The sequence below is a fragment of the Papaver somniferum genome, chromosome 11 (assembly GCF_003573695.1).
Source record: "Papaver somniferum cultivar HN1 chromosome 11, ASM357369v1, whole genome shotgun sequence".
Lineage (NCBI taxonomy): Eukaryota > Viridiplantae > Streptophyta > Magnoliopsida > Ranunculales > Papaveraceae > Papaver > Papaver somniferum.
This window is the reverse complement of record NC_039368.1, coordinates 68,521,900-68,549,820: the sequence shown is the minus strand read 5'-3', so window position 1 is coordinate 68,549,820 and position 27,921 is coordinate 68,521,900. Positions and strand designations below refer to the sequence as shown.

Below are 27,921 nucleotides of genomic sequence, written 5' to 3'. Positions count from 1 at the left end.
TCATTTCAGGGAAGAAAATATTCAGAAAATATTTTCTTTTAACACCGAGTAATGGAGGATCATGGAGAGTTAATGAGCGTGATTTCTTGTCGCTGTTGGGTTAAAATAGGTTCCCTGGGTGTCCTAGAAGGGTGTCGAGAGTTTGGGGATTTAGCAGAGACAAGAGAACGAAGAAATCACGAGTTGCAGGAAAAGTTTTCTGCTGCTGCAACTCAAGAACATGAAGAACATACGACCCGTCAAGGAAAGACGTTGAAAACTTTCGTAGTTTATCGACAATTCGCAATACCTTTCCAACGACTCCGGAACAGTGTTTGCGACGCTTTCCTTTTATCGTTCTGTAACAGTGTATTCTGTAACGCCTATAAACGTTGCAGTTTCCCGATTTTCACTATTTTCTTCATTTTCTCTCCATTGTAAACACCATTTGAGCTATAATAAATTATTTTGAGCGTGTTTTCATCATGATGATCTAAACCCAACACTTGGATGACGTAGGAGGTTGAATTTCATACATGGGTAAATTTATTTTATTCTTTTTATGACTTTTGCATTAATTTAAAATTGAAATATGATTTGAATTAATTGGTTGTTATTTAATTTTATGATGTATGCTTAGCTTAGTTGTTTTGATACATCATGCTTAGGACTTACAATCAATGTTTTAAGAATCTATCTTGGCAAAATCAGAGTCTATGTTAATTTTATTGAGTTTTATTTTTCAAAGAATATATGAATGAACCTTCTGTAGTGAATTCAGCCAAATCCTTAGTCCCAGTACCTCTCACCCATTGTTAATATTTTTGTGTATATAATTTTATTAAATCTAAAATTCCATTTCCTTCACAAGTCTGAAAAGAATCTTTTTACCACTATCACTACAACAATTTTGGAAATTCCATCAAATTTTGGCGTCGCTGCTTCCATCACGAGGATATGGCGAAACTACCATGTTTTCTTTTTCTAACACCTGAGTTCTGTGCTTTTATGAATAGAATCTTTAGATGTTTCCATCTAATCAGATTGGTTCCTCAAATCCTACAACCAAAATGCTTCCATCCACTTAGATTAGTTAGTGCCAACCTTAATAAGCATAAATTTCTAGTATCTGGAGCTTATTTATTGCAACTAAGAACTTTCTCCCATGTAGTTCGTCATTACGCCCAAACCAATACTCATAGCACCAATAACATTAGCTTCATGATCACGCGCCACTACACCAGCCCCAGCAACTCCTGGATTCCCATGAGCCGTACCATCACAACACAACATAAGTTCATCCAACTCCGGAGGTACCCATCTACACTCAACAGGATCATGTATCTTCACCTGCCCATGCGAAACCTTGAAAAAGTCTAGAATTTTTAAATCATTGACAGTGTTAAACATATATCCCTTGAGATGCCTTGAGTAATCATGAGCCTGGTTGAAGACGCTAGTCTTAAAGAAGCCCTAGCAAACCTTTTTGTTATCATAAACAAGGCGGTTTCTTGTTTGCCATAATTTTGATCTCACAACCAAAACATCAAGAAGCCAAAGATCCTTAATCATATTAATTCTACCACGCACTGCCTTATAGGCTATAGTCAAATTCAAGTGAGATTGCACTCCAAAGATATCTGAAATCCATCTCCAAGACTTCATAGCAAGCCTGCAATTCCAAAGAAAATGATCCAAGGATTCCTCCGCATTATTACACATACAACACTTGTTTACAACCTAAATTTTGAACCGACTTCTGACTTGATCAAGCGTAGCACACGCTCTTCTTAAAATATTCCAATTTCTTGCTGCCAATGTTGGGTGCACGGACTGTCTCCAAAGCAGGTTAGCACCCTCCAACTTCACATACCTCTTGAGAATAAGAGATTTCGCAGATTTGACCGTAAACTGGCCAGTAGGGCTTGGCTCCCAAACCTTACAACCCTCTTCATTCAAAGGGAAAGGTGAATCTGCCTCTTCAATGCCAGCAGCTAGCAAAGTGTTACGACGCTCCTCATTCAAGTTCCAAGCACCATTAACAAGGATACTCACCAAAACAGCGCGATTAAGCGTATAATCTTCAAGAATATCAGCAATAGCCATATTACCAACCCACATATCATAATAAAGAGAAGTATTACGCTCATCCCCTATTAAGACCTTTGCGTTATCCTCCACCAGAGAATAGACCCATTTGATACCCATAAGAATAGAAGATTTAATGTAATGAACCAAATTTCCATTCCTCTTAAAAAATCTAGCACGTAAAAAACGTGCCCAAACTTTCTTAGAGCTATGGATTTTTCACCACAGACTCATAAGAAGAGCCTTGTTCATAACACACAATTGAGTTAACCCCAAGCCACCAATTTATTCTTGGAATAATCCCAAAAGGGAAGATATTCGAAAATATCATGATGGATCATACTTCACAAAATTTGAGCTATCACAAGCTCACTCCAACAACTGATGTTGGTGATCAGATTTTCCCTAGATGTGTTGGACTCAAATAAATGGGAAGTTCTTAAAAAGAGCACAAGAACATGAAGGGGTAAAATGCTATACATTAAACCAGTATCATGAATATCTAAAGAATTTTTCTGGATTTGGAATACTTCTTCTATTTTTAGAAACATACTTTCGATGTTGGAGAATTCATGGTAAAATTGGGTAGGATAATGTCAAACCCTCTTAATTGCATTGATTTGGAAAATCTCTCAATGTTATTTTCGTAAGTATAGATTTATCACATAAAAATACCTTGACTAGGTATGAGTAAAACTTGGAAAGCAAGTTCTATTTGATATTTATAAAAACCATCTTAAGAACCGATTCCTTTCTCAAGTTTTTGCTGAGGTTTAAGATGGATAAAAATATTATTGATATTGGTTCACAATTACAAAAGCTTGAAACCTGTCCTCCCGCTGAGATTAAATGCTATTTCTCAAGGGAACACAAGAAGAATCACATATCTCGTGATCTCATGTTCTATTTAATGAGGGATTTTGAAATTGCTCAAGAACAATTGGAAGCTTTTGTAAAGAATGAAAAATGGCTTGAATCAACTCTTTTGAAGTTGATCGTTGAGGTGAACCTCTTGAAGAGAAGATTCAATCTTCTAAAAGAAAAGAGAAGACAGAAGAACCTGATTTCTGAAGAATCTTCAGTAAACAATAAGAGCACCAATAGAGATTAAGTTATTTGGTGTAATACTTAATCCAGGAAAATAGACATCAGTTTTTGATTTCTTTCAATAATTGTATAAGGTCTATTTTGAATAAAACTATCTATTTATTTATGAATAAAATTATTATTTTATAATTTTTCTTGTGATAGTTTTCGGTTACATAGCATGTGCTTGAATGCTTTATATTATTGCTATGTATGTTATGGTATGTTTGATTTCGGTTTTCATAACCTTAATATTCGATCTCATATTGTGTGAACCCTTATGGTTTGGGTGACTTTTTGGTTTAGCAGGATTAAGTTCTAGCCCATGTTGGTAGGCTTTATCAAAGGATCATAAGGGGTTCTGATTGAAACTAATATGTGAAAAAGTCACAATATGTTGAATCATTTGGTTGAGCATAAAATCGTACGAGTTTCGTGGTTTCAAATTTTGCATCGCATTAGTTAAAACCGGTTTCTCTAGTAAAGGTTGGTCCTTGTTGTTGTTATTTTGTCTTGCGAGAGGATGACAATACAACAGGGGAGAGTTCTATGTGAACTTGCGCTTAATGATATATATTTATGGGAGAAGAGGATGCAGAACTTGAGGTAATGAATTTGTTAGTTAATCGTTTTCCTGTTTAAGAAAATCCTGACTTTATTGCATATATTTATTGCTTTTGCTTAACAAAATTTCGGTACAATTGATGTTTATTCCATTATTTGTATATGGATGTGTGTCAACTATTGTTATTTTGCTTTATGGTTTGGTATCAATTGTTTAGGCTTACGAAATTTTGGTGCAATTGCTTGTTTGTATCAATTGCTTCGGGTTGAGGTAAATAATTATGCAAGTAGATTTATTTGGTTTGTATGAATTGTTTATGGTTTAACAAATTTTTTGGTTCTATTGAGGAAAGAAAGCAAGTGTAGTGACAGACATTCTGGAGTTCCCTTCGAGTCATAACTCTAGCGTTGGCATCTCCTATGGTATCTTCAGTGGAATGTCTTTGATGCACCCACTTAGCAGGTTTGTGGAAAATATTTTCAGTATCATTGGGTTGTTCAACAATACTATCATTATCATCTTTATCATCAACGTCACTAACAAAAGGAAAAATTGCTGGTTCTTCTTCAATTTGTTTTTCTTTACTAATAGTTTATGAAGGAGGAAGTTCTGCAGCAATATGATTGTCTTGATGAAAGTCACTAATTTCATCAATAACAACATTAATATATTCCATCGTTAATTTGGTTCTGATATTATATACTCTGAATACACGACTATCAGAAGCATAGCCAAGAAAAATTCCTTCATTACTTTTGGAATCAAATTTTCCTTTATTTTCTTTGTCCTTAAGTATATAACATTTGCTTCCGAGAACCCCTAAATAACTCAGATTAGGTTTTCTTCCATACCATAATTCATAAGGGGTATTTAGAGTTTTTGACCTTAGATAAACTTTGTTAATAAGATAGCAAGCTGTGAACACAGCTTCTCCCCAAAAAGCTAATGTTAAGCTTTTATTGTGAATCATTACTCTTGCCATTTCTTGAATATTTCAATTCTTTCTTTCAGCGACACCATTTTCCTGAGGTGTAATGGGGGCAGAAACTTGATTAGAAATTCCAAGTTGATTGCAGTATTCATATACTTTCGTATCCTTGAATTCTGTACCACGATCGCTCCTAAATTTTTTTAGTTTGCGACCTTGTTCATTTTGGATTCTATTCACAATAATCTTAAATTCCTCAAGCGTGTCATTTTTGTGTTTTAGGAAAGCAACCCATGTGAACCGTGTGTAATCATCTACCATCACTAAAGCATATTTCTTTACTCCAACAGTTGCTTGTGGAATATGACCAAAAAGATCCATATGAATGATGTCGAGAGGAGCACGAGTGGCTATGTCTCGAGAAAGTTTATGTGGAATTTTTCCTTTCTTACTTTTTTGACAAGCACCACATACACCTTCTACTTTAGTATTTATTTTGGGAACGCCTTTAACAAGTTCATGATTAATGAGCTTTCCCAGCATTCGGTCGTTGATATGACCAAATCGTTCATGCCACAAATGGGTTGACTCTACCTTGGTCAAATTACAGTATAATTTAGACTATATATCAAGGAGATAACAATTATTCATACTTCTTCTTCCACGAAAAATTATTTTTTCAGACTTATCTTCAATATCACATCCTCTCATATTGAAGATCACTTTATGACCCTTATCACAAATTTGACTGACTGAAAGGAGATTGGCTTTCATTCCTTTGACATAAACTACATCATGAATTTCAGGAATACCTGGAAGTTTGATAGTTTCCTCTTTGCTAATAAGGCAGCTGCTTCCATCCCCAAAGGTTACAGATTCTCCCTTGTAGTCTTCAGTCTTTGTGAACCAAGAAAGATCACCTGTCATATGTATACTACAACCACTATCTAAGAACCATTGGAATGGAGAAGTAGTTTTTAGTGCAAATGCTCCTAGGCATTGTTCATCAGTTTTTCCAGATTGTTTTGATTCTGAGTTAGGATGTCTTATTAAGTTCTTATATAATCTCATAACACATTTAATCAGATTTTTTGCTCAATAAATCTTCTGAGTTAAACCATACAATCCTTTTTGAATAAGGTCTTTAAATAGCTTCTTCTTATTCGATTTCAAATGTCGATATGTTAGTATTGAAGATTCATTAGACTTCCTTACATGAAGATCTTCTGTATTCTTGAACAGCCCTTTATCAATCATGATATTACTGATATCTTCAGTATGTGACCAGTTCTTTTCAATCTTTACTTCTAACATATTGACAAGTACCGAATAATGCTCTTCAGAATCTTCTGGAAGATAGTTTAGTATCTTTGAAACGTTAACTGAATCATCCATTGGATACAATTCTTATAGGATGGATCGCACCAAAGACATATTGTTATATCTTTTCGTGTTTGCCTGCTCTGATACCAATTGAAAAGACAAGGGTACCCAAATATACCACAATCTTAAACTTTTCCACCTATAAGTCCTCTTACCGAAAGTGATTGTCCATGGACTGAATCGAGACAATACAACGAATCGGTATTCACACTTTGTGTGATCTTCTATGGATACGAGATCGAGACAATACAATAATCAAAGTGTGGTTAATTGATAATAGGTTCGGGCTTAACCAAACTCTATAGGATCACTATCAAGTAATACTGAGTTAACGTTTGTGTAATTTAATTTAAATTATAATAACAACAATTTTAATTGCGGAATATAAAAGTATATGACACAACAAGATTCTGTTAACGAGGAAACCGCAAATGCAGAAAAACCCTCGGACCTAGTCCAAAATTGAATATTCTCATAATTAGGCCGCTATACAAAATCAAACCAACTTCGTATAGTTGAGACCAAGCAACTAAACCTATAGTTCACCTAGTTTCTTCAGTATCCCTGCGCTTCCGACATTCGATAAGTGCACGCACTGGAACAATTCCTTTGGTTCTTATTCCAACCAGTAAATGACCAACAAATCTGTTCGGTAACAACTCTATTCAATCTCAGTGATATGAGTTAGACAAAATCTCTTCTGTTTAATCCAATAAACTCCTTTGTCGGGTTTAGATCAACCTATCCAAAAACTATCAAAGTAGTAGAGTTTAGATTTTGCAATCAAATATAGAATCTACCAAGATACTATATAGTGATGCCGATCTACGCAACTAATCAATTAAATATACCAAAGATAAACCGATTATAGTTGGATCCCATCCGATCAAGTTTTGTGCACACCAAAGATATGAAACCAATAAGAAATCTTCTTTGTCTTCAAATCTTATTTAATATTCAATAAACACCTGCACACCACAACTTCAATCTTCTTGTGATCACTCATGCACAGAACGGAGTCTGTTAACAATAGATTATCACAAGACGTCTTTAGATCTACAAACAGTTCTAAAGATCCCGTCGACACTTCGATCTAGTTTGAGTGAATCTTATATCAGAAGAGAATATTCTCAAGAATAAACAAACTAGATGCAATCAAAGTTCAACAACCGTTAGTCAATCAAATGAAATTGAAAACTAATAATACTGCAATTATCTAATTTCCCACAAACATTACTCGTAGAGCTTCTTGATCCCACATGAATCTTTAAACGAGCGGTCATAAGAGATTTTGCCTAATTAGATTCCTTTCATCTCCGAATAGATGGCTCCACCAGTAACAACACAACAAGGTAGTTTTGCTGGATCTTAGGATAGTTTGCTCGAAATGTAAACTTGGGTATTTATTGACCAAGGAAGTTTGGACACCAAGGAATTTCCAAACCCAAAATATTCTTAAGATATGCAATAAATGCCCAAATCGGTTTTCATAATTCCTGGAAATGCTCTGTCCAATATTACCGAAATCTCACTAGAAAATCTCCAATTAGTAAATGCACATTACCAATTTTTATTTTCCAGAGATATGCATTTTAATTGCTGGTAATTAAAAGCATATAAAATTAATAACCTTAATTAAAAGATTCTTAATTTATTTCGGTCCGGGATATCCTTGAGATATTAAGGAATATCTTTGAACAATAAAACATAAGAGTTATTGAACATGTTCAAAGTATGTCGACATATTTTTATTTCTAAATCCTTTTTCATATTTACAATCTTGGAACCGATTATACCACACTTCCAAACAAGTTTAGAATTGGTTCATTTGTATTCCAAGAACAACTATGTGATTGATCAAATATCGATACACTAATCATGTGTTTACGGTTCTACTAAACACAAGGATCGGTTCTACCTGAATATGGTTACTGGGACAGGTTACATCAGTTACCAGGATCGGTTACGTCAATTACCAGGACCAGTTACCATATTCCCATGGTATTACTTGTGATCGGTTACACTAGTCACTAGGATCGGTTACACCAATTACCAGGACCAGTTGCGCCAATTACAAGGATCGGTTGCGCCAATTACAAATATCGATCATACCATTTTAGGTGATTACTTAAGATCGGTTACACTAATAAAAGTCATACCAATACATAAGTCAGGCATTGTGACTAGTTTCACCAAGATTCATAACTAGTTATGATCGGTTCTACTAACTCACACATATTGGTAATCCAAAGATGTGCAATGAATTACAATACCAATAAGCCTAGCGCCCTTTCGATTCATAAAACAAGTTCATAAATGTACTTCCTTTAAACAAATGTAAACATTGTTTCCTAGGATGAAATCTTCAACTTTAACCATACACATAATCACAATAGCATTCATACGATTATGTCGATGTCTTATATACGAAGTTCAAAAGAAGCGTTATACTTCGTATTCTAATTCCTTAACACTATGTCTACTAGAGTATAATCATTCACATCTTCGCAGTTATGTTTTCAATATAGCACGACTTGAAATATACGTTAGGAATAAAAGAGTTCAAGTCACAATATTACTAACCTCAAGAGGAAGGATGATGTCGTCGATGTAGCTTGTTACTTCTTCACATTCTTCAAGTCTTCCAGTAATACTTGTATGTCTCATAATCCTAATCTTTCTAGCATAACCTATACGAAATTGTCTCTAGTATATAATTAAGCGACTCTTTAATTGAGTTTTGATTCACTAAAATATGACAATCAAACTTGACATACCAACATTTGGTGGGTTCAACCAAGCTATGCTCTAACAAATTCCATCTGGTAGAAGAGTTAATGATGATGATGATGATGATGTTGAAAGAACTCTGGCTGCTGGAGGAGGTAACAATGATGATGATGGTGATCAAGACATGCCACCTGTTGGAGGAGGTAATGATGATGGTGATAACAATAATGGAGATAAAGATAAGGATAGAGAATATGAAATTGTTGAATAGGAAGAGGAGGAAGAAGAAGGTGGAGAAGAAACATGTAATAATAAACAAACTTAAGATAATGATCAACAAACCCAAGATGCAACTACAACTGAAATCGGAAAGAAGAAGAAGGTTATCACTAAACCAACTGATTCCCACATTCCTCCGTCTCACTTGAAGGTTACACTGAAACCAGGTAAGCCTCCACGGGGGACCCCATAAGATGGTGGACATGTTCTTTTTGGACACAAAGACTCATGGGCATGTGAAATCCAAAATATTGTCGTAAGTAATCTCAATCTGTCTTTGTTTTTTATTTAAGTGTATCTATCTTAAATTTTGCTTCAAGTGTTTGTATTTCTTTTCATTTTGTGTTTTTGGTATTTTAGGATCACAAGCATGCCATCCGTCTCTTGAGGCGCCAAGCTTCATGTTCAGTGATTAAGAAATGGCCACTTGACAAGGAATGTGACGAGGTGCAAGCGATTATCAAGAACTCCGGGTTATGGCCTGCGGTGGAGAGTTCGATTGTTGAGTATGATAGAGTTATCATATCTGCATTCTGTGAGAGGTTTTACAGAGAGACTTATACAATGTTATTCCCGTTCGGTGAGATTTCGATAACTCCCGATGATGCTCATCAAATTCTAGGCCTCGAGGTTGAGTGAAAAGCAATGAGTGATGGCTACGATGATGGCATTTCTTGGGACAAGATCTTCGAATTGACCAACATTTTATTCGATTGGGATCAGATTAAGACGGAGTCTATGTTTTTGATGAAGGATGGTTATCTAAGTAAGAAGTTTAATCTGAAGAAGTTGAGGGACACATTCTTTTGGACCAATGATAGGTGTCTAAAACACCTTAATATTTATCTATTGTTTATGCTTTCTTTGCTAAGTTTTCTTGCAAATTATGTATCTTATGTTTACTTTTGATTGTTTAGGTACTTTGGAGTCATTTGGAACAAAAGAAGAAGAAAGAGGGCAAAAGTGTCATTTCATGTGCAACTACAATTGGAGGCGAACTATTTCTTATCATTTGCTTTTATTTCTTCATCTCTGTCTGAAAAGCATGTCGGGTTTAGTGATGCAAATTTTCTGTCTGAAAAGCACGACAACTTTAGTGATGAAGAGAAATTGAAGAGAAAAAGTGGATCTGAGAAATAAGAGAGGAGAGACGGTTGCTGTTATTGGAAGCACAACGGAGGAAAAGAAGCTGTCGTTCTTTGGCAGCTCGTATCAATTCTTAGGGTGCCTAGAGTCATCTTGGTACACCTTAGCCAATTCACGCGACTAGCTGTATCACTCCAGTTTCTCTCACCTTAAAATTCAGAGAAGAGTTTATCTTTTCTCATTATTTCCTACAACACCTGAAATTGAGAGGAGAAAAGGTGGCTACTGGCAGAAAGAAATTTGATGGAGATGTGGAAAATGGAGATCAGAGAAGATGATGATGTACCTGTTGAAATTGATGGAAGTTAGGGTTTGAATGAGTCGATGCTGCTGGTGGTTTAATCAGTATCTGAAGAGATGGGTTTGTTTCTGAAGAAATGGGGTTCAGATTGATTCTCAAAGTGTTGAATTCGAATCCAGATGAGGAATGAATCTGAGACGAGCAGTGAAGATCAACAATTGCAGGTTTAGATGTATGTTTACAACATTAGTTCGTGTGGAATTCTGGGTTTTATTGAGATGAACAAGAATTGTGAGAGGAGATGGATGAGAAAGAGGAAGGGAAGATTCACACGAGTTGAGATCGAAGGGTTTCAAATCGGTTGCAGTCAAGAACAAGATGAAGTACAGCTGCTGTTGCTGCTGTTGTTGTTACTGAAAACTAGAGTTTCATTAAAGTACATATCCAAGGTTTTGATTGAGATTCCAAAGGTGATTATCAAATGGGTATCAGAATGGTGATTCAAGGGTTATGAGTTGCAGTTGGAGCTGACATATGAACTGATGGCTGAACTGAAACTACAGGTTATTGACCTAAATTGTGCATAGGGGTCACAGTTCAGGAAATCAAGCAATTGCAGCTGGTGGATCGGTACCGCAGGTGAAGATAACATGGGAATGGTTTGCATTTCAGTATTGTGAAGCTGGAGACAGTCAAGGTGTTGAGTAAGTGATGAATGGAATAACAGTCATGGGTGTACAAGGAAAGATTGGATCTGCAGTTCAAGTTGTTGGTGGTAGTGGTTTCTGTTGCATATGAACAAGAAGGAGCAGTGACTGAAATTGATATTGCAGGTTGAGATAAAATGTTGCTAATGGAGTTACTGAGATGGTGGTTTCTGGTGGTGATCTGCGGTGAACTGCTGTTGCAGTTGGTTTGGAGCTTAACTGAATTGCAGTTGAAATGAAGGCACGTGTGGATTTGAGCAGAACTGGGACTATAAATGGAGTTAAAGCGACAGATGCTTGTGCTAATCTGAGATTGCAATTAAAGTTGTTGTATCTGGGAGAGAAAGTGGAGCTTGAGATGGTAGAGCTGTGTAACAGGGAAGAAAAACAAGTTTGTGTTGCAGTTGTAGTGTTGTTGTGCAGCTAATCAACTCCAATGGATGTACACATGTGGTATGACTCAGAAGGAGAATGAATTGATCATGATGCAGTGGCAGTGATGTTGATTTACGAGAATGAATTTGCAAGAAGCAAGCCATGAGGTTGAGATGCAAGTTACAAGAAGAAGTGCAACTGAATTGGAATTGCAGAATGCACAATCTGTGGAGTTGTGACCATGGCTTCAGAGAATTAAAGCGCAACCATTGCGCGACACAAGTTCTGGCCTATGCCACACAACTTTGGCTTGTGAAAAACAGATTTTTCCTGGCAGTCAGATTCTTACTCAGCTCCTACTCAGACTCTGACTTGGACGATGTTAGTGACCGTTAGTCATCCGTTAGTTTTAACTGTTAACTGTTAGTTTGACCCTGGCTACCTGAGATGTTTGCCGTCACGTGAGATACTTTTCTGACAACTATTCCGGACAACTTCCGGTGGTGGAACCAGTTTCCGGCGACAGTTTTTGGACAGAATTCTACATGGGTTTTTCTACATATGGGCTTGGTGAACATCTTTGTATTGGACTTTGGAGATTTGACATAAAGTTGGAGAAAAGCTACAAAAGGGAAAGTGTTAGAGAATTGCACAGTTGAACCCACCAAGTGTTGGTATGTCAAGTTTGGTTGTCATATTTTAGTGAATTAAAACTCATGTTAAGAGTCGCTTGATTAAGTACTAGGGTTAAACTTCATATAGGTTAGATTGAAAGCATTAGGATATGAGACATTACAAGTATTGCGAAGTCTTGAAGATGTGAAGAAGCAAAGAGCTACAACGACAACAATGATCCTTCCACTTGAGGTTAGTGATATTTGACTTGAACTGTTTCATTCCCTAATGTATCTTTCAAGTCGTGCATATTGAAAACATAATTGCGAAGCATATATGAACTCTAGATAGACATAATATTAAGGAATACAATACGAGGTTTATTGTTTAACCATTAAACTTTATAGATAAGAGATCGCCATAATCATTTGAATGCTATTGTGATTATGTATGGGTATGAGGTGAGGATTTCATCCTAGGGAACAATGTTTACATGTGTTCTAAGGAAGTAAGTTCATAAACTTGTTTGTGGACCGAAAAGGAAATTTCCAGGAGTTATTGGTTTTGTTATTCATCGCATATCTTATGAAAAACCAATATGTGTGATTGAGTATAACCGCTCACAACTTGTTGTGTTCTTGGTAGAACTATTCACAAAGTCCTGACTTTTGTATTGGTATAACTTTTATTAGTAAAACCAATCTTAAGTAATCATTTGTGGTATGATTGGATTATGTCTGCCTTGGGGAAAGGGAACTGATCCAAGTAAAGGAAAGGGAACCGATCCTTTTAAGGGAAAAGGAATCGATCCTAGTAAGGGAAAGGGAACCTATCCTTGTAAGGGGTGCAGTACATCAAGGGGAACCGATCCTTGTATGGGGTGCAGCAAGGTTTATAGCAGAAAGGGGAACCGATCCTATGGACATGTGCAACACATATAAGTTAGATATCATATATTTGTGGGGAACCGATCCTAGTACCTAGTCAACCGAATCTTTGGGAAGCTAGTGTGACTATGCGTGGTACTCACATGGAGGTAGAACCGAAACTTGTTTTGGTAGAACCATAAACCAATGATTGTGATTGAATGTTGGTTTGATCAATCACATAGTTCTTGAAAGTCAGATGAACCAACTCTAAACTTGTTTGGTAGTGTGGAAAATCTGTTTCAAGGTTGTAAGTGTGAAAGAGAACTTACAAAGTAAAGATGTCGACAAACTTTGAACACGTGTTGTCAATGTTTATTTATATAATTGTTCAAAGATATTTCTTAACGGCTAAGGGAAGAGAATCTCAGAATCGAAACATAAGTAAGTTAAGACTCTTTTAATTAAGGTTATTAATTTATCTTTCTAGGGAAATTACAGAATTAGTAATGTGCATTTACTAATTAGATTTTCCGATAGATTTCGATTGTTATTTTTGGACAGAGCATTTCCAGGAATTATGAAAACCGAATTTGTGCTTTAATGAATATCTTGAGAATATTTTCGGTTATGGAAATTCCTTGGTGTCCAGACTTCCTTGTCTATAAATACACGAAGTTTTCCTTTCTAGCAAACTAATCCTTCGTAACAACAGACTTCCTCTTTTGTTTTTGTTACTGGTGTAGCCGCCTATCGGAGAGGAGAGTAATCTAATTAGGTGAAATCTATTACGACCGCTCGTTTTAAAGTCTTCTTTGGGATTGAGAATCTCTAGCGCGACCCGTTGGTGGGAAACTAGATAATTGCGGTTTATCTTTGTTTTCAATTGATTTGATTGACTAACGGTGGTTGAAATCTGATTGCACCTAGTTTGTTTATTCTTGAGAATCTTCTATTCTGATATAAGATTCACTGAAACTAGTTCAGAGTTTCGACAGGGATCTTTAGACTATTGTTAGTTCTAAAGACGATCTTGTGATAATCCACTGTTAACAGACTCCATTCCGTGCGTGATTGATAACAAGAGATTCAAGTGATTGTGTGCAGGTTTTTATTGAAGATTTAAGAAAATTTGAAGACAAAGAAGATTTTGAAGATCTGACTTGGGTTTTATAATCTTTGGTTGGGTAAAAGAGGATCCAATTAATAATCGGTTTATCCTTGTGGTAGATTGGATTGATTAATTGAGTAGATCGGCATGAACACGGTTCTTCGGATTAAAGGTGTTGTTGGATTAATCTTAATCGATTACCTTTGGGTGATAGAACATAGATCTAGAGCCGACGAAGGAGTTTATGTTGAGATAAACGGAAGAGCCTTTGTCCGACTCATATCACTTGGTTGCATAGAGTTGATACCAAACAGATTTCTTGTTCCTTTACTGTTTGGAATACGAACCAAAGGGATTGTTCCAAGTACGTGACTTATTCATAAGTCGGAGGCGTGGGAATACAGACGGAACTAGGTGAACTATATGGTTAGTTACTTGGTCTCAACTATACGAAGTTAAGTGTAATTTTGTGTAGCGGCTTAATCCTGACAGTATTCAATTCTGGACTAGGTCCCGGAGTTTTTCTGCATTTGCGGTTTCCTCGTTAACAAAACCTTGTTGTGTAATTTACTTTTATTTTCCGCATTATAATTGTTTTATTATAACTAAAGTAAATTACACAAACGTTAATTCCTATTTACTTGATAAGGAATCCTATTGTTTTTGGTTAATTCCAAACATTTATATCAAGTAAACATACTTCGTTGTTGTATTGTCTTGATCTCGTATCCATAGACGATCATACGAAGTGCGAACTGATTAGTTGTATTGTCTCGACTCAGTACATAGAAAATCACTTTCGGAGAAAGGACTTATAGGTAGAAAAGTCTTATCTTGAGGTATATTTGGGTACCCTCGTTTTTTCAATTAGTATCAGAGCAGGCAAACACGAAAAGATCTAACAATATGTGTTTGGTGCGATCCAACCTATAAGAATGAATCTATTAAGTGATTCAGTTAACGTAATGGCAAGAGTAGATGACTCAATATTGTTTGAAGTTATGTCAGACAATGAAATTGTTGAGTTCCTACGTTCCAAAGAAGTTTGGTCTGTAGAAGAATGTTAATTGTATCTCAGACTCACTGAAGATCCTAAAGATAAAATGAGTCGCAAACTCATTGAGTTCGCTGAAATAGAAAAACAAATCAGTGATTTGTCAACAGAACTCGAACTTTACGAGATAAAGGAAGATGAGTCTTTTAGAAAGACATGCAAAATCCTGAGTGATAGTCAGCAACTTCAAGATGAAGTGGATACTTTCCTATTGGAACTAGATTCCATAAAACAACCGCCAAAGAACCAAAGTCTGAGAGAAGTAAATATCTTCATGACTACTGTATGAATTTTTCTCTAGATAATATGAACATGGATTCATGTCAAAACTATGTTTAAATCACTCATGAATTCAGTGAAAACTTATCTAACACAGAGTTTGGTTTCGAAGAAGAACATACTATCGATAATGTTGAAATGCAAAAAGTTATTTGTAAAAAAAACATACTCTAAGCCCACAAAGAGTATCGAACTCAAACTGTTCAGCCCGCTTGAGAAAAGTGTTTCGGATCTATAGTAGAATATACTATCGACCTAAGAATCGAACCCTGTGAACTGGAATTGGAACCGACGTGTCATTCGGTGATAATAACGAAGAGAGACAAAAACTCTCTTATATTCTCTTCTTCATCTTCGAACATATCATGAAGAGAAAGGGCTGGTTCGAAATCAAAATACAAGATTTTTGTTTTCCTTTTGTGTTCGAAACAAAATTTTGGTTCAATCCTACTCAATCTTCAAGAGGTACTATCTATTTTCATCATCCTGTCTTCCGAAGGTGTATTTCGAATTTCTAGTGGCTTCATCGGTTGTAAGTTTTTTCTTATCTATTTTGAATTTTTGTTTCACAACATCATGTATAATAGGAATTTCACTAGTGTAGAAGGTTCGAATGAAAACTATAGTAGAGGTACTCCAAATTTTACCTTCTCTGATGAAACCACTGATACCCTATCAACAATAATTTTCGATGTTAGCACAGGTCTTTATTTTGTTAATCAAGAATGTTATAACAAGTATGTTTCAATTCATAATAAGAAGATTATTGTTGAGAAGAAATTTGTGAGTGTTGAGCTTCAAGAATATATGAGTCTGTATCATAGCAGGAATGACTGGTGTGATATTCACTCTGGAAACTATACTGGGTCACCCACTCTTGTTGCCGAATTCTATGGCAACATGTATGCTATGGATGCTAAAAGGTGTAAGTTATTCACTATGGTTCGAAGACGATGCTTTGAGGTTAATAGAAATGTTATTGGATATCTTCTGGTATGCAATAGAGAAAATACATTTCTTCCTCAAAACAGTGATTTCAACAAAGAACATATTGCTGAGATTCTTGGTGGAAAATCCTGGAGTGGAAACAGTCTTTGCATTAAAGGCATGTCAAAACATCTCAAGTTTTTTGGAAAACTTGTTGTTCCAAACTTGGCACCTAGTAATATGCACAGAGTGGCGTGGAATGGAGATGTAGCTGAGTTAATTTATCGTATGGTAATCTGTACCCCTAACTTTGATTTTTGTGGTTTTATTATAAAGCAAATGATAAGAGTCTGGAGTAGTGGGAAGAGCATGGGGTTTCCATGTCTTATCACAAGAATTTGCAGCGTTTTTGAAATTGGTGCAAATGACTCTCAAAAACTTGTACCAAAACCTTATAACCACTCTATTATCAATAGAATGAGGGGACAAAGTCGTGTTGGACCAAGCACAAGTACTGCTCATAGCACTCTTATGCAAGACACTGATCTAGAAACCTACTACCGAAGGATTAGTAGGAGAAATGATTGTCTGGAGCGTTAAGTCAGTTTTGCTTCTCTCAAGCATCCAAAACTTGTTTCCGATCTCTCAGTGATTGTTGAAGACTTTAAGGATACTGAATCTGATGAAGATTTTGGCTTGAGCGACACTAGTTCAAGCTCTTAGACTTGAGTCTAATTATATTTGGTTATTGCTGTAATCATAAGACTATTTTACTATCTGAACATTTTAAGTATTGTAAGACTTTAAAAAAAAATTATGTTCTGGTTTTAAGTGTAATAATATGATGTGTTAATCTATGTACTATAAAAATCTTTATCGTATGTTTATGTGATGTTTGATTTCGGTTTTACTACCTTAATATTCGATCTCATATATTGTGAACCCTCATGGTTTGGGTGACTTTTTGATTTAGCGGGATTAAGTTTTAGCCCTAATAGGTAGGCTTTATCAAAGAATTATGAGGGGTTCTAATAGAAACAGTATGTGAAAAAGTCACAATATGTTGAATCGGTTTTGGTTTAGCATAAAAGCATATGTATTTCGACGGTTTTCAACTTTTGCTTGCAATTGTTAAAACCGGATTTCAACCTTTCTCTGGTAAAGGTTGAGGTGTGTTGTTATTCTTTTGTTTATGCATAAGGATGACAACGTGGTGATATTTCGATATCAATTCTCCCTGGACGAAGACGCTATCATATTGGAGAAGTGGATGCGAAATTTGGGGTAACAATCTTAGTTAATTGTTTTCCTATTTAAGAAAAGCCTGAGTTTATATGATATATATTTGTTGCTTTTGCTTAACAAAATTTTAGGTTCAATTGATATTTATTCCATGATGTGTGTGTGGATGTGTGTTTCAATTGGTTCTTGTTAAGAAAAACTATTTTTATCTTGCTTTATTGTCTGATATCAATCGTTTAGGCTTACAAAATTTCGGTACAATTGATGTGTGTGTGATTCAATTGGTTCCGGTTAAGAAAAACTATTGTTATCTTGCTTTTGTATAGTTTCAATGGTTTAGGCTTACAAAATTACGGTGCAATTGCGGTGCTTTTAATATCTATGTTGTTTCAGTTGCTTCCGGTTGAGGTGAATAATTATGCAAGTTGATTTATTTTGGTTTGTATGAATTATTTATAGCTTAACGAAATAATATGTCTATGGGATGAGTTGTTCAGTCCAGTTCGATTCCAGATAAGAAACTAAGTTAATATTGATCTTAGTTTGTCTTATCGAAGTGAGGTTTCGGTTATTCAAGTCTAATCGAATGCCTAAACAAGAAAATGCTAGTTAACTAACCTAGTATTTGGTTTTTTTAAAAGTGAAAGGTCTAAGTTTATGGATAATTAGAACCTGATGAGAAAAATGGAGCTTATCTTTATTTTGGTCTTATCGAATTAAGCGGTTGTTTTTGAACAATCGGTTTAGCAAAGGGACTAATGTGATTAGTTGTTTTTTGGTTTGCTAAACTAAATGGGAAAAATTATTTTGGGCAATTGTTTCCTTGGTAACATATCAAAATAATACTACTTGTAGTTTCGGTTTTGATATTGGTTATCAGAACGTGATGTGTGGAACCCTCGTGCCTAACTCTACAGGTTTGCAAGTCTATTCTGAGTTTTGTAAGATTCTTTTCGTGTTGTCCTTTATTTTTTTCGTTTCTTTGTCATTTTTGCGACAAAAAGGGGAAGAAATATATGGAGTAAATAAGTGATACTGGCATTGATTTTATACTAATTGGTATCACTAAGGAAAAGAACATTGGTACTTGAATGTTTCATCTAACGAAAGAGTGAAATCACAGACTAAGGGGGAGTAACATGTCATTTTGATTGGTATAACAAAGACGTGCGGATTGAATATCTACCTATCTTCCTTAGGGGGGGGGGGGGGGGGGTATTATCTTTGTTATTATAATGTCAACATCGGCATTTTCAAGGATTGAATGTAAGTAGTTTTACTGTGTTGTTGAATCGGGAATCAAGCGGAGTGTAATGAATTCTTGTAATTTGTTTATCCATATGATGTAAGAGTTTTGTCACTAAAATTGACAAAGGGGGGACATTGTTAGGGAATTGATCGGTTGAACCCACCAAGCGTTGGTATATCAAGTTTGGTTGTCATATTTTAGTGAATCAAAACTCATGTTAAGAGTCGCTTGATTATGTACTAGAGTTAAACTTCGCATAGGTTAGCTTGAAAGCATTAGGATATGAGACATGACAAGTATTGCGAAGTCTTGAAGATGTGAAGAAGCAAGGAGCTACAACGACAACAATGATCCTTCCACTTGAGGTTAGTGTTTATTGACTTGAACTGTTTCATTCCCTAACGTATCTTTCAAGTCGTGCATATTGAAAACATAACTGCGAATCATATATGAACTCTAGATAGACATAGTATTAAGGAATACAATACGAGGTTTATTGCTTAACCATTAAACTTTGTAAATAACACATCGCCATAATCATTTGAATGCTATTGTGATTATGTATGGGTATGAGGTGAGGATTTCATCCTAGGGAACAATGTTTACATGTGTTCTAAGGAAGTATGTTCATAAACTTGTTTGTGGACCGAAAAGGAAATTGCCAGGAGTTATTGGTTTTGTTATTCATTGCATATCTTATGAACAACCAATATGTGTGATAGAGTATAACCACTCACAACTTGTTGTGTTCTTGGTATAACTATTCACAAAGTCCTGACTTTTGTATTGGTATAACTTTTATTAGTAAAACCAATCTTAAGTAATCACCTGTGGTATGATCGGATTATGTATGATTTGGGGAAAGGGAACCGATCCTAGTAAGGGAAAGGGAACCGATCCTTGTAAGGGATGCAGTACATCAAGGGGAACCGATCCTTGTATGGGGTGCAGCAAGGTTTATAGCAGAAAGGTGAACCGATCCTGTATACATGTGCAACAAATATAAGTTAGATACCATATATATGTGGGGAACCGATCCAAGTACCTAGTCAACCGAATCTTTGGGAAGCTAATGTGACTATGCGTAGTACTCACATGGCAGTAGAACCGAAACTTGTTTTGGTAGAACCGTAAACCCATGATTGTGATTGAATGTTGGTTTGATCAATCACATAGTTCTTGAAAGTCAGATGAACCAACTCTAAACTTGTTTGGAAGTGTGGAAAATCGGTTTCAAGGTTGTAAGTGTGAAAGAGAACTTACAAAGTAAATATGTCGACAAACTTTGAACACGTGCTGTGAATGTTTATTTCTATAATTGTTCAGAGATATTCCTTAACGGCTAATGGAAGAGAATCCCAGGATCGAAACATAAGTAAGTTAAGAATATTTTAATTAAGATTATTAATTTATCTTTGTAGGGAAATTACAGAATTAGTAATGTGCATTTACTAATTAGATTTTTCGAGAGATTTCGATTGTTATTTTTGGACAGAGCATTTCCAGGAATTATGGAAACCGAATTTGTGCTTTAATGAATATCTTGAGAATATTTTTGGTTTTGGAAATTCCTTGGTGTCAAAACTTCCTTGTCTATAAGTACACGAGGTTTGCCTTTCTAGCAAACTAATCCTTCGTAACAACAAACTTTCTCTTTTGTCTTTATTAATGGTGTAGCCTCCCATCGGAGAGGAGAGTAATCTAATTAGGTGAAATCTCTTACGGTCGCTCGTTTTAAAGTCGTCTTTGGGATTGAGAAGCTCTAGCGCGACCCGTTGGTGGGAAACTAGATAATTGCGATTTATCTTTGTTTTCGATTGATTTGATTGACTAACGGTAGTTGAAATCTGATTGCACCTAGTTTGTTTATTCTTGAGAATCTTCTATTCTGATATAAGATTCACTCAAACTAGTTCAGAGTTTCGACAGGGATCTTTAGATTGGTGTTAGTTCTAAAGATGATCTTGTGATAATCCATTGTTAACAGACTCCGTTCGGTGCGTGATTGATCACAAGAGATTCAAGTGATTGTGTGCAGGTTTTTATTGAAGATTTAAGAAGATTTGAAGACAAAGAAGATATTGAAGATCTGACTTGGGTTTTAAAATATTTGGTGTGCACAATACTTGTTTGGGTAAAAGTGGATCCAATTAATAATCGGTTTATCCTTGTGGTAGATTGCATTGATTAATTGAGTAGATCGGCATCAACACGGTTCTTCGGATTAAAGGTGTTGTTGGCTTAATCTTAATCGATTACCTTTGGGTGATTAAACATAAGATAGATCTAGACCCGACGAAGGAGTTTATGTTGAGATAAACGGAAGAGCCTTTGTCCGACTCATATCACTTGGTTGAATAGAGTTGATACCAAAAAGATTTCTTGTTCCTTTACTGTTTGGAATACGAACCAAAGGGATTGTTCCAAGTACGTGACTTATTCATAAGTCAGAGGCGTGGGAATACAGACGGAACTAGGTGAACTATAGGGTTAGTTACTTGGTCTCAACTATACGAAGTTAAGTGTAATTTTGTGTAGCGTCTTAATCCTGAGAGTATTCAATTCTGGACTAGGTCCCGGGGTTTTTCTGCATTTGCGGTTTCCTCGTTACCAAAATCTTGTTGTGTCATTTACTTTAATTTTCCGCATTATAATTGTTTTATTATAATTAATGTAAATTACACAAACGTTAATTCCTATTTACTTGATAAGAAATCCTATTGTGTTTGGTTAAGTCCGAACCTTTATATCAAGTAAACATACTTCGTTGTTGTATTATCTCGATCTCGTATCCATCGACGATCACACGAAGTGTGAACCGATTAGTTGTTTTGTATCGACTCAGTGCATAGACAATCACTTGGAGACAAAGGACTTATAGGTAGGAAAAGTTTTAGCTTGAGGTATATTTGGGTACCGTCGCTTTTTCAGAAAGTCTTCTACTTTTTTGTTTATCACGTATTCTACTTGGAGCTTTTGGGAGATAGCCATTCTAGGGTTTGCACTATTTTTCATCTTCTTTATTTGATTTCAATTATTATTATTATGATGAACTCCATAATTATGAGTAGTCAAAACAATCATTGATTGAGGGTGATTTCAAAGCTCGAAATATGAACTCATGATTGATATGCAATAGTTCGTTTTCTCGCAAGTTTCGTTATTGTTTGATTTCTACTTTGCCAATAATGTTTATGGATTATTTGTTGATTGTTTAAGTTCGAAATTAAATACTTGATTCATAATCCTATTGCTAGTTTGGATTTTCTTCGACCCGTAATTGTCTAGAAATATAAACACAAGTAGCAATATATGGGTATTGATGATGAGACTTTGTTAAGTACACATATGTAGAAATTGACACTAGTAGGTGATTCATGCTTTTGAGTTCATCACTAGGAGAAACCTTATCTCATAAAACTTAGAGCACTTTTTTAAATCATACCTAGTAAGCGTACCTCTAGGTAACTTGAATAAGTAGAATCCGGTAGTCGAGCGCTTCCGTGTTCGGTGAGCTTAGGAGATAATAATGGGATAGTTGAGCGTACTAATTATCCTAGGGTTGTTAGTAACAAGATAATGCGAAGAACGTGTTATATATCGATTTGGTTTATGTTTCGTGGTTGAGAATGAATCCTTAATCCATCTCATCTCATATTTCAATACAACTTTGTGATTTTCAGAATTTTACAACATAATCATCTTTGCTAAGAGTAATTCCATAACAACTTTTTCTTAATACACCTCACTTGGCACGAATCTGCTTTCATTATTTTACTTGCTATTGTAAAGAGAAGTAGAGAAATATTCTTTGCGAGTTGACACCTCGTCAAAATTGGCGTCGCTGCCGAGGAGACAGTGGTAAGTTTTGTTGTTATTTTTATTCTTGGTTATTATTTTTACTTTTAATTACAATTTCTGTTTACTAAATCACTTTTTTAGAAATCTTATTTCAGGTACCATTTCTTTGGTGAATGCGTGGAGAGGGAAGACCAAGTTCAATTGGTATACGTCTTCATTCGGGCACTTTACTAAAAGACTTGATTCGAGCAGTGAATACTCCACTTCCTCGTAGTTTTCCACCAAGTGAATTCTCGGACTCGGAAAAAGAGGAAAATAACACAATGGGAGGTCGACCACCTGCTCCAAGAACACTCAAGGAGCTCACTTCTCCAAACCTTGACCACCAACCTTTATGTATTCAGCTGAATGGAACCATTGAGTTGAAACCGAAATTGATTCACTTGCTTCCCAAATTCAAAGGTTTAGCAAGAGAAGATCCTAATCGTCACTTGCAACAATTCCATCATGTTGTGACTAGTTTGAAACAAGCAAGTGCAGACGCCGATATGGCTATGACGAAAGCATTTCCTTTCTCCCTTATAGATGCTGCAGGAGTATGGTTCTTTTACTTACCTCCTGAGAGTATAGCCACATGGAATGAGATGAAGAAGTTATTCCTTGAGAAGTATTTTCCGGCATCAAAAGATGCAGTGATTCACCAGGAGATTTGTGGTATTAGGCAAGTATCCGGAGAGACTCTATATGAGTATTGGGAGCGCTACAAGAAGCTTTAGCTAGTTGTCCACACCGCCAAATCAGCGATCAACTTGTGATTCAATATTTCTACGAGGGGTTTCTTTCTAATGATAGAAATTTGATCGATGCCACAAGTGGTGGTGCATTCACCAACAACACCATTGCTGAAGCTACAAGCTTGTTAGAGACCATGGCTGCAAACACTCAACAATTCTACACTCGAGATGAACCAATGGTAAGAAAAGTGAATGAAGTTGGTGATTCTTCACATTTGGAATATAGGATGGGTAACATGGAGAGGATGGTGCAACAAATAGAAGCGGATGTAATACCATCATACACCGAGCAAGCAAGTGCTCTGTACCAAAATAAGCAAAGGCCGAGATATGACCCATATTTCAGCACATATAATCAGGGTTGGCATGATCATCCTAATTTCAGCTACGCCAACAAGAAAGCTGCAAAAAATCCTACTTTCAATCAACAAGGAGGGTACCAATTCATGCAAAGACCACAACAAGAAACTCAAGGTACAAGTGTGGATGACAAGTTTACTCTTATGATGCAAAGTATGCAAGAGATTTCAAAAACAATGCAAGGGTTCAACCAATTCCAGCAGAAATCCGAGATAGCTATGAGAGATGTACAAAACCAAGTTAGTGAATTGGCTAATGATATGAATCAACTTAAGGTACAAGCAGCTGTAAAACTTCCTTCGCAACCATTGAATCATAGGGAGAATGTCAATGCTATTGAATTACGAAGTGGAAAGCAAGTAGAGAAACCGGCAGCATCACTGGAGTCCCATGAACGTGATTTAGAGAAAGAAGTTGACGAAGCAGTCCCTAAAAAGGATGATTCGGTAACAAATTCTAACTCTACACCTCTTATTTCTACTTATGTTACTCCTCCACCTTTTCCTAGCAGGTTTGCAAAGTCAAAGAAGGAGACTTTGGACAAAGAGATTTAGGAAATCTTCAAGAAGATTGAAGTGAACATTCCATTAATTGAGGCGATAAGGCAGGTTCCTCGTTATGCCAAGTTCTTGAAGGAATTGTGCACTAACAAGCACAAATTGACCAGTAATGAGGTAATGAGTGTGGGGGAGAGTGCTTCGGCATATCTTCAAAAGAAACTCCCACCTAAATTGAAGGACCCCGGCAATTTTACTATACCTTGCACAATTGGTAAAACAAGGTTTACAAAAGATTTGCTAGATTTAGGAGCATCTATTAGTGTTATGGATGCTTCAATTTATGAATCTTTAAATCTTGGTCCTCTCAAAGTACCAGCATAGTTATTCAACTTGCCGATAGATATAATTTCTACCTGAAAGGGGTTGTTGAAAATGTTAAGGTGCAGGTTAATGAGCTTATATTTCCTGTAGACTTTTATGTTCTTGATATGAGTGATGAAAACTCATCCTCGTCTACACCTTTGTTGTTCGGTAGACCATTTATGAGAACCGCTAGAACATGTATTTGAAGGTACCTTGTATTTGAAGATAGATGTATTTGAAGGTACCTTGACAATGGAATTTTATGGAGAGGTCGTTCGATTCAACATCTCTGAGATGATGATATATCCAGGTGATGTGTATTTCTATTTTGCTGTGGAGGAAACTGACGCTGGATAAGAATGCAAACGAGATGAAAGTCGGGCTGACGACTTTAAACCAAGCGCTAAGTGGGAGGCAACCCATCGGTTTTGTATCTTTATCTTTTTATTTTTAAGCATTTTATCTTTGTTTTTGCATATCATTTTCGGAATTTCCCACCTTGAACTTTACTTTGAATGACTAAATATTACATTGAGGACAATGTAACGTTTAAGTGTGAGGGAGCATTTATATGTTTGTAGAGTTTGATGCCTTTAGTAAAAAGAAAAAATAGAAAAAAGAAAAAGAAAAATTGCTTTATAAACTCTGAAATCTAGAAACTTGTGCCTTTAGGATGACACTACCAATATAAGTGGATGGAACCATCTTGGTTGCAGGAGTTGAGGAACCCATTAACTAAAAGGACAGATCTGGGGTATTAGAAATGATACAATAGTTGTTACCATATCACTTTTTGTTTTTATTTTTGCAAACTTTTTGTTTCTCTAAGTGATTTGGTGGGTCACTAACATCGAATTGTTATTATTGCTAGGATGAAATTGAGTGATTGAGTTACTAAAAAAAAAGAAAAAGACCTGACCAATTAGACCAACCAGAGTATATATAAAAAAAAAAGAAAAAAAGAGAAAAAATGACACTTGGATAGCAATATGTGTGTGTTCGCGTAAAACGCAGGACCCAAGGGAATTACCATGTAATCTGCTGACAAGAAGCATGCGCTTGGATCCAAAAGATCTAATCATGTTGTCAATTCGGAAAAAAAAAAGGAGAAAGAAAAAAAAAGTGAAAATGAAAAAGAAAAAAAAATTATTATTGTTCAATAAAGTCGATTGCTGGGTCCTTTGTATATGCTAGTTGAGTTGATCTAGAATTAAGATTCTCGACCGTTGGTTCCCGTGTATATGACAGCTGAGTTGATATTAGAATTCAGACCAGTATCTCAATCCATTAGGTCATAGGTTCATTTTGGCGGTGACCTTCAGACAGATATGGGAAACGCCGTTCACTTTAGTCAACATTCGAAACCATTTATCTCTATAATCCATCTTCTTAATCTATTCATGTGTGATTGTGGTTAGTTAGATTCTGAATATTGTGGTTTGTTCAAATTTCTGAGTAGAGCTTTGTTTACTTATATATGAATTGGAATTGCATCAAGGTACCTCCTCCTGTGGTCATTTTGGATTCGTTCGTAGAATCTTCACAGATAGTTGGAATTTGGAGTAAAAGGTTTTGTAGGTACACCTCTTGTAAACCTTCACGAGACTAACAGGGGTGCATTGGATTAAGATTTACCTAGATATTTAACAATCCTAAAAAATCCTAAGTATTCAATTAGGATATGCAAGGAATCATTAAATATCCATGGTATTCAATTAGGATTGTTTTAGATTCCACAAATATCCTAGGTATTCAACTTATTAAGATTTCTCAGGATAGTTAAGGGACAAGATATATATGGATTCTTATGGATACTTGTAGGAAAAATATGTATGTTATTATCTCATATCAATCTTAACCCAAATTACAAGAGTTTCATGGATTATTGACAAATTTTGTTTTAGCACAACATGCTATGTTTTTCCACCACCACCACTACAAACCACCACCACACACCACCACCAGCATAACCACCACCATCGACCACTGCCGCCACCACCAACCATCGCCGCCTCCACCATCACCGCTACACGCAAACCACCACCTCCACCACCACACCATACACACCAACCACCACCTCAACTTTTGGATCTTTTTTTTAAGGGAATCATCATGACCTTGGTTTTTTCAAATATATTACTAATTGGTAATATATTTTAATTTTTAAAAATGTAACCACTCCTAAGGAAATCCATTATAATCCAGAATCATATATCTATAAGAATCTTAAAGATTCTTTAAGAAACATTATAAATCCACTAGATTCGGGTAAAACTAGTATCCAATTTTATCTAGAAAAATCTTGATCCAATACACTCCTGTAAAACTCGTCCACTAGGGACATCTAGGGGTTCAAAGGCTTGGTATACATGCTAAGTGTGACCGTAGCCTCGACGAAACGGAGTTGTATGTATATTTTAGAATTATTTTGATTTGCTCGAGGACTAGCAAAGTCTAAGTGTGGGGAATTTTATAGGTGTCTAAAACACCTTGATATTTATCTATTGTTTATACTTTCTTTGCTAAGTTTTCTTGTAAATTATACTACCTCCGTCCCACAATTAGATGACCTACTTAGTTTAAAATTTTTTCCCACTATTAGTTGACCTATTTCATTAAACAAGGAAATATTTCTAAAATTATCCTTTTGATTGATTATCGGTAGTGTAAGAAATATGTATAATTTGATATCCATGTTTATATTCGTTACGTAGGTGTTTTAAAATGCTTTTCAATGATACAAAGTTTACGAAAATCCATGGTATAGTTTGAGAGATAAATCATTTCTAAATTTTACAAGTTATTATCCATAAGGGTATAATTGTAAAAGATACTTAAAAATACACCCTTTCACTCCTTACCTTAAAAATTGTGCAAACTTGAACTAGGTCATCTAATAGTGGGACGGAGGGAGTATATCTTATGTTTACTTTTGAGTTTTTAGGTACTTTGGAGTCATTTTAGAACAAAAAAAGAAGAAACAGGGCAAAAGTGTCATTTCATGTGCAACTGCAATTGGAGACGAACTATTTCTCATTATTTGTTTTTATTTCTTCATCTCTGTCTGAAAAGCACGTCGGCTTTAGTGATGCAAATTTTCTTCCTGAAAAGCACGAAGCGTTAGTGATTAAGAGAAATTGAAGAGAAGAAGTGGATCTGAGAAATAAGAGAGGAGAGACGGTTGCTGTTATTGGAAGCACAACGGAGGAAAAGAAGTTGTCGTTCTTTGGAGGCTCGTATCAACTCTTAGGGT

At 35.7% G+C, this 27,921-nt stretch overlaps 1 protein-coding gene across 1 annotated transcript; it reads left to right on the top strand.

The window, feature by feature from the left end:
• The first annotated feature begins 22,974 nt into the window (after window positions 1-22,974).
• Window positions 22,975-24,359, top strand: LOC113324519. Its single transcript, XM_026572841.1, has 2 exons — window positions 22,975-23,372; window positions 23,504-24,359. The coding sequence occupies exons 1-2, from the start codon at window positions 22,975-22,977 to the stop codon at window positions 24,357-24,359; spliced, it is 1,254 nt and encodes a 417-aa protein (XP_026428626.1).
• The last annotated feature ends 3,562 nt before the right edge of the window (window positions 24,360-27,921 follow it).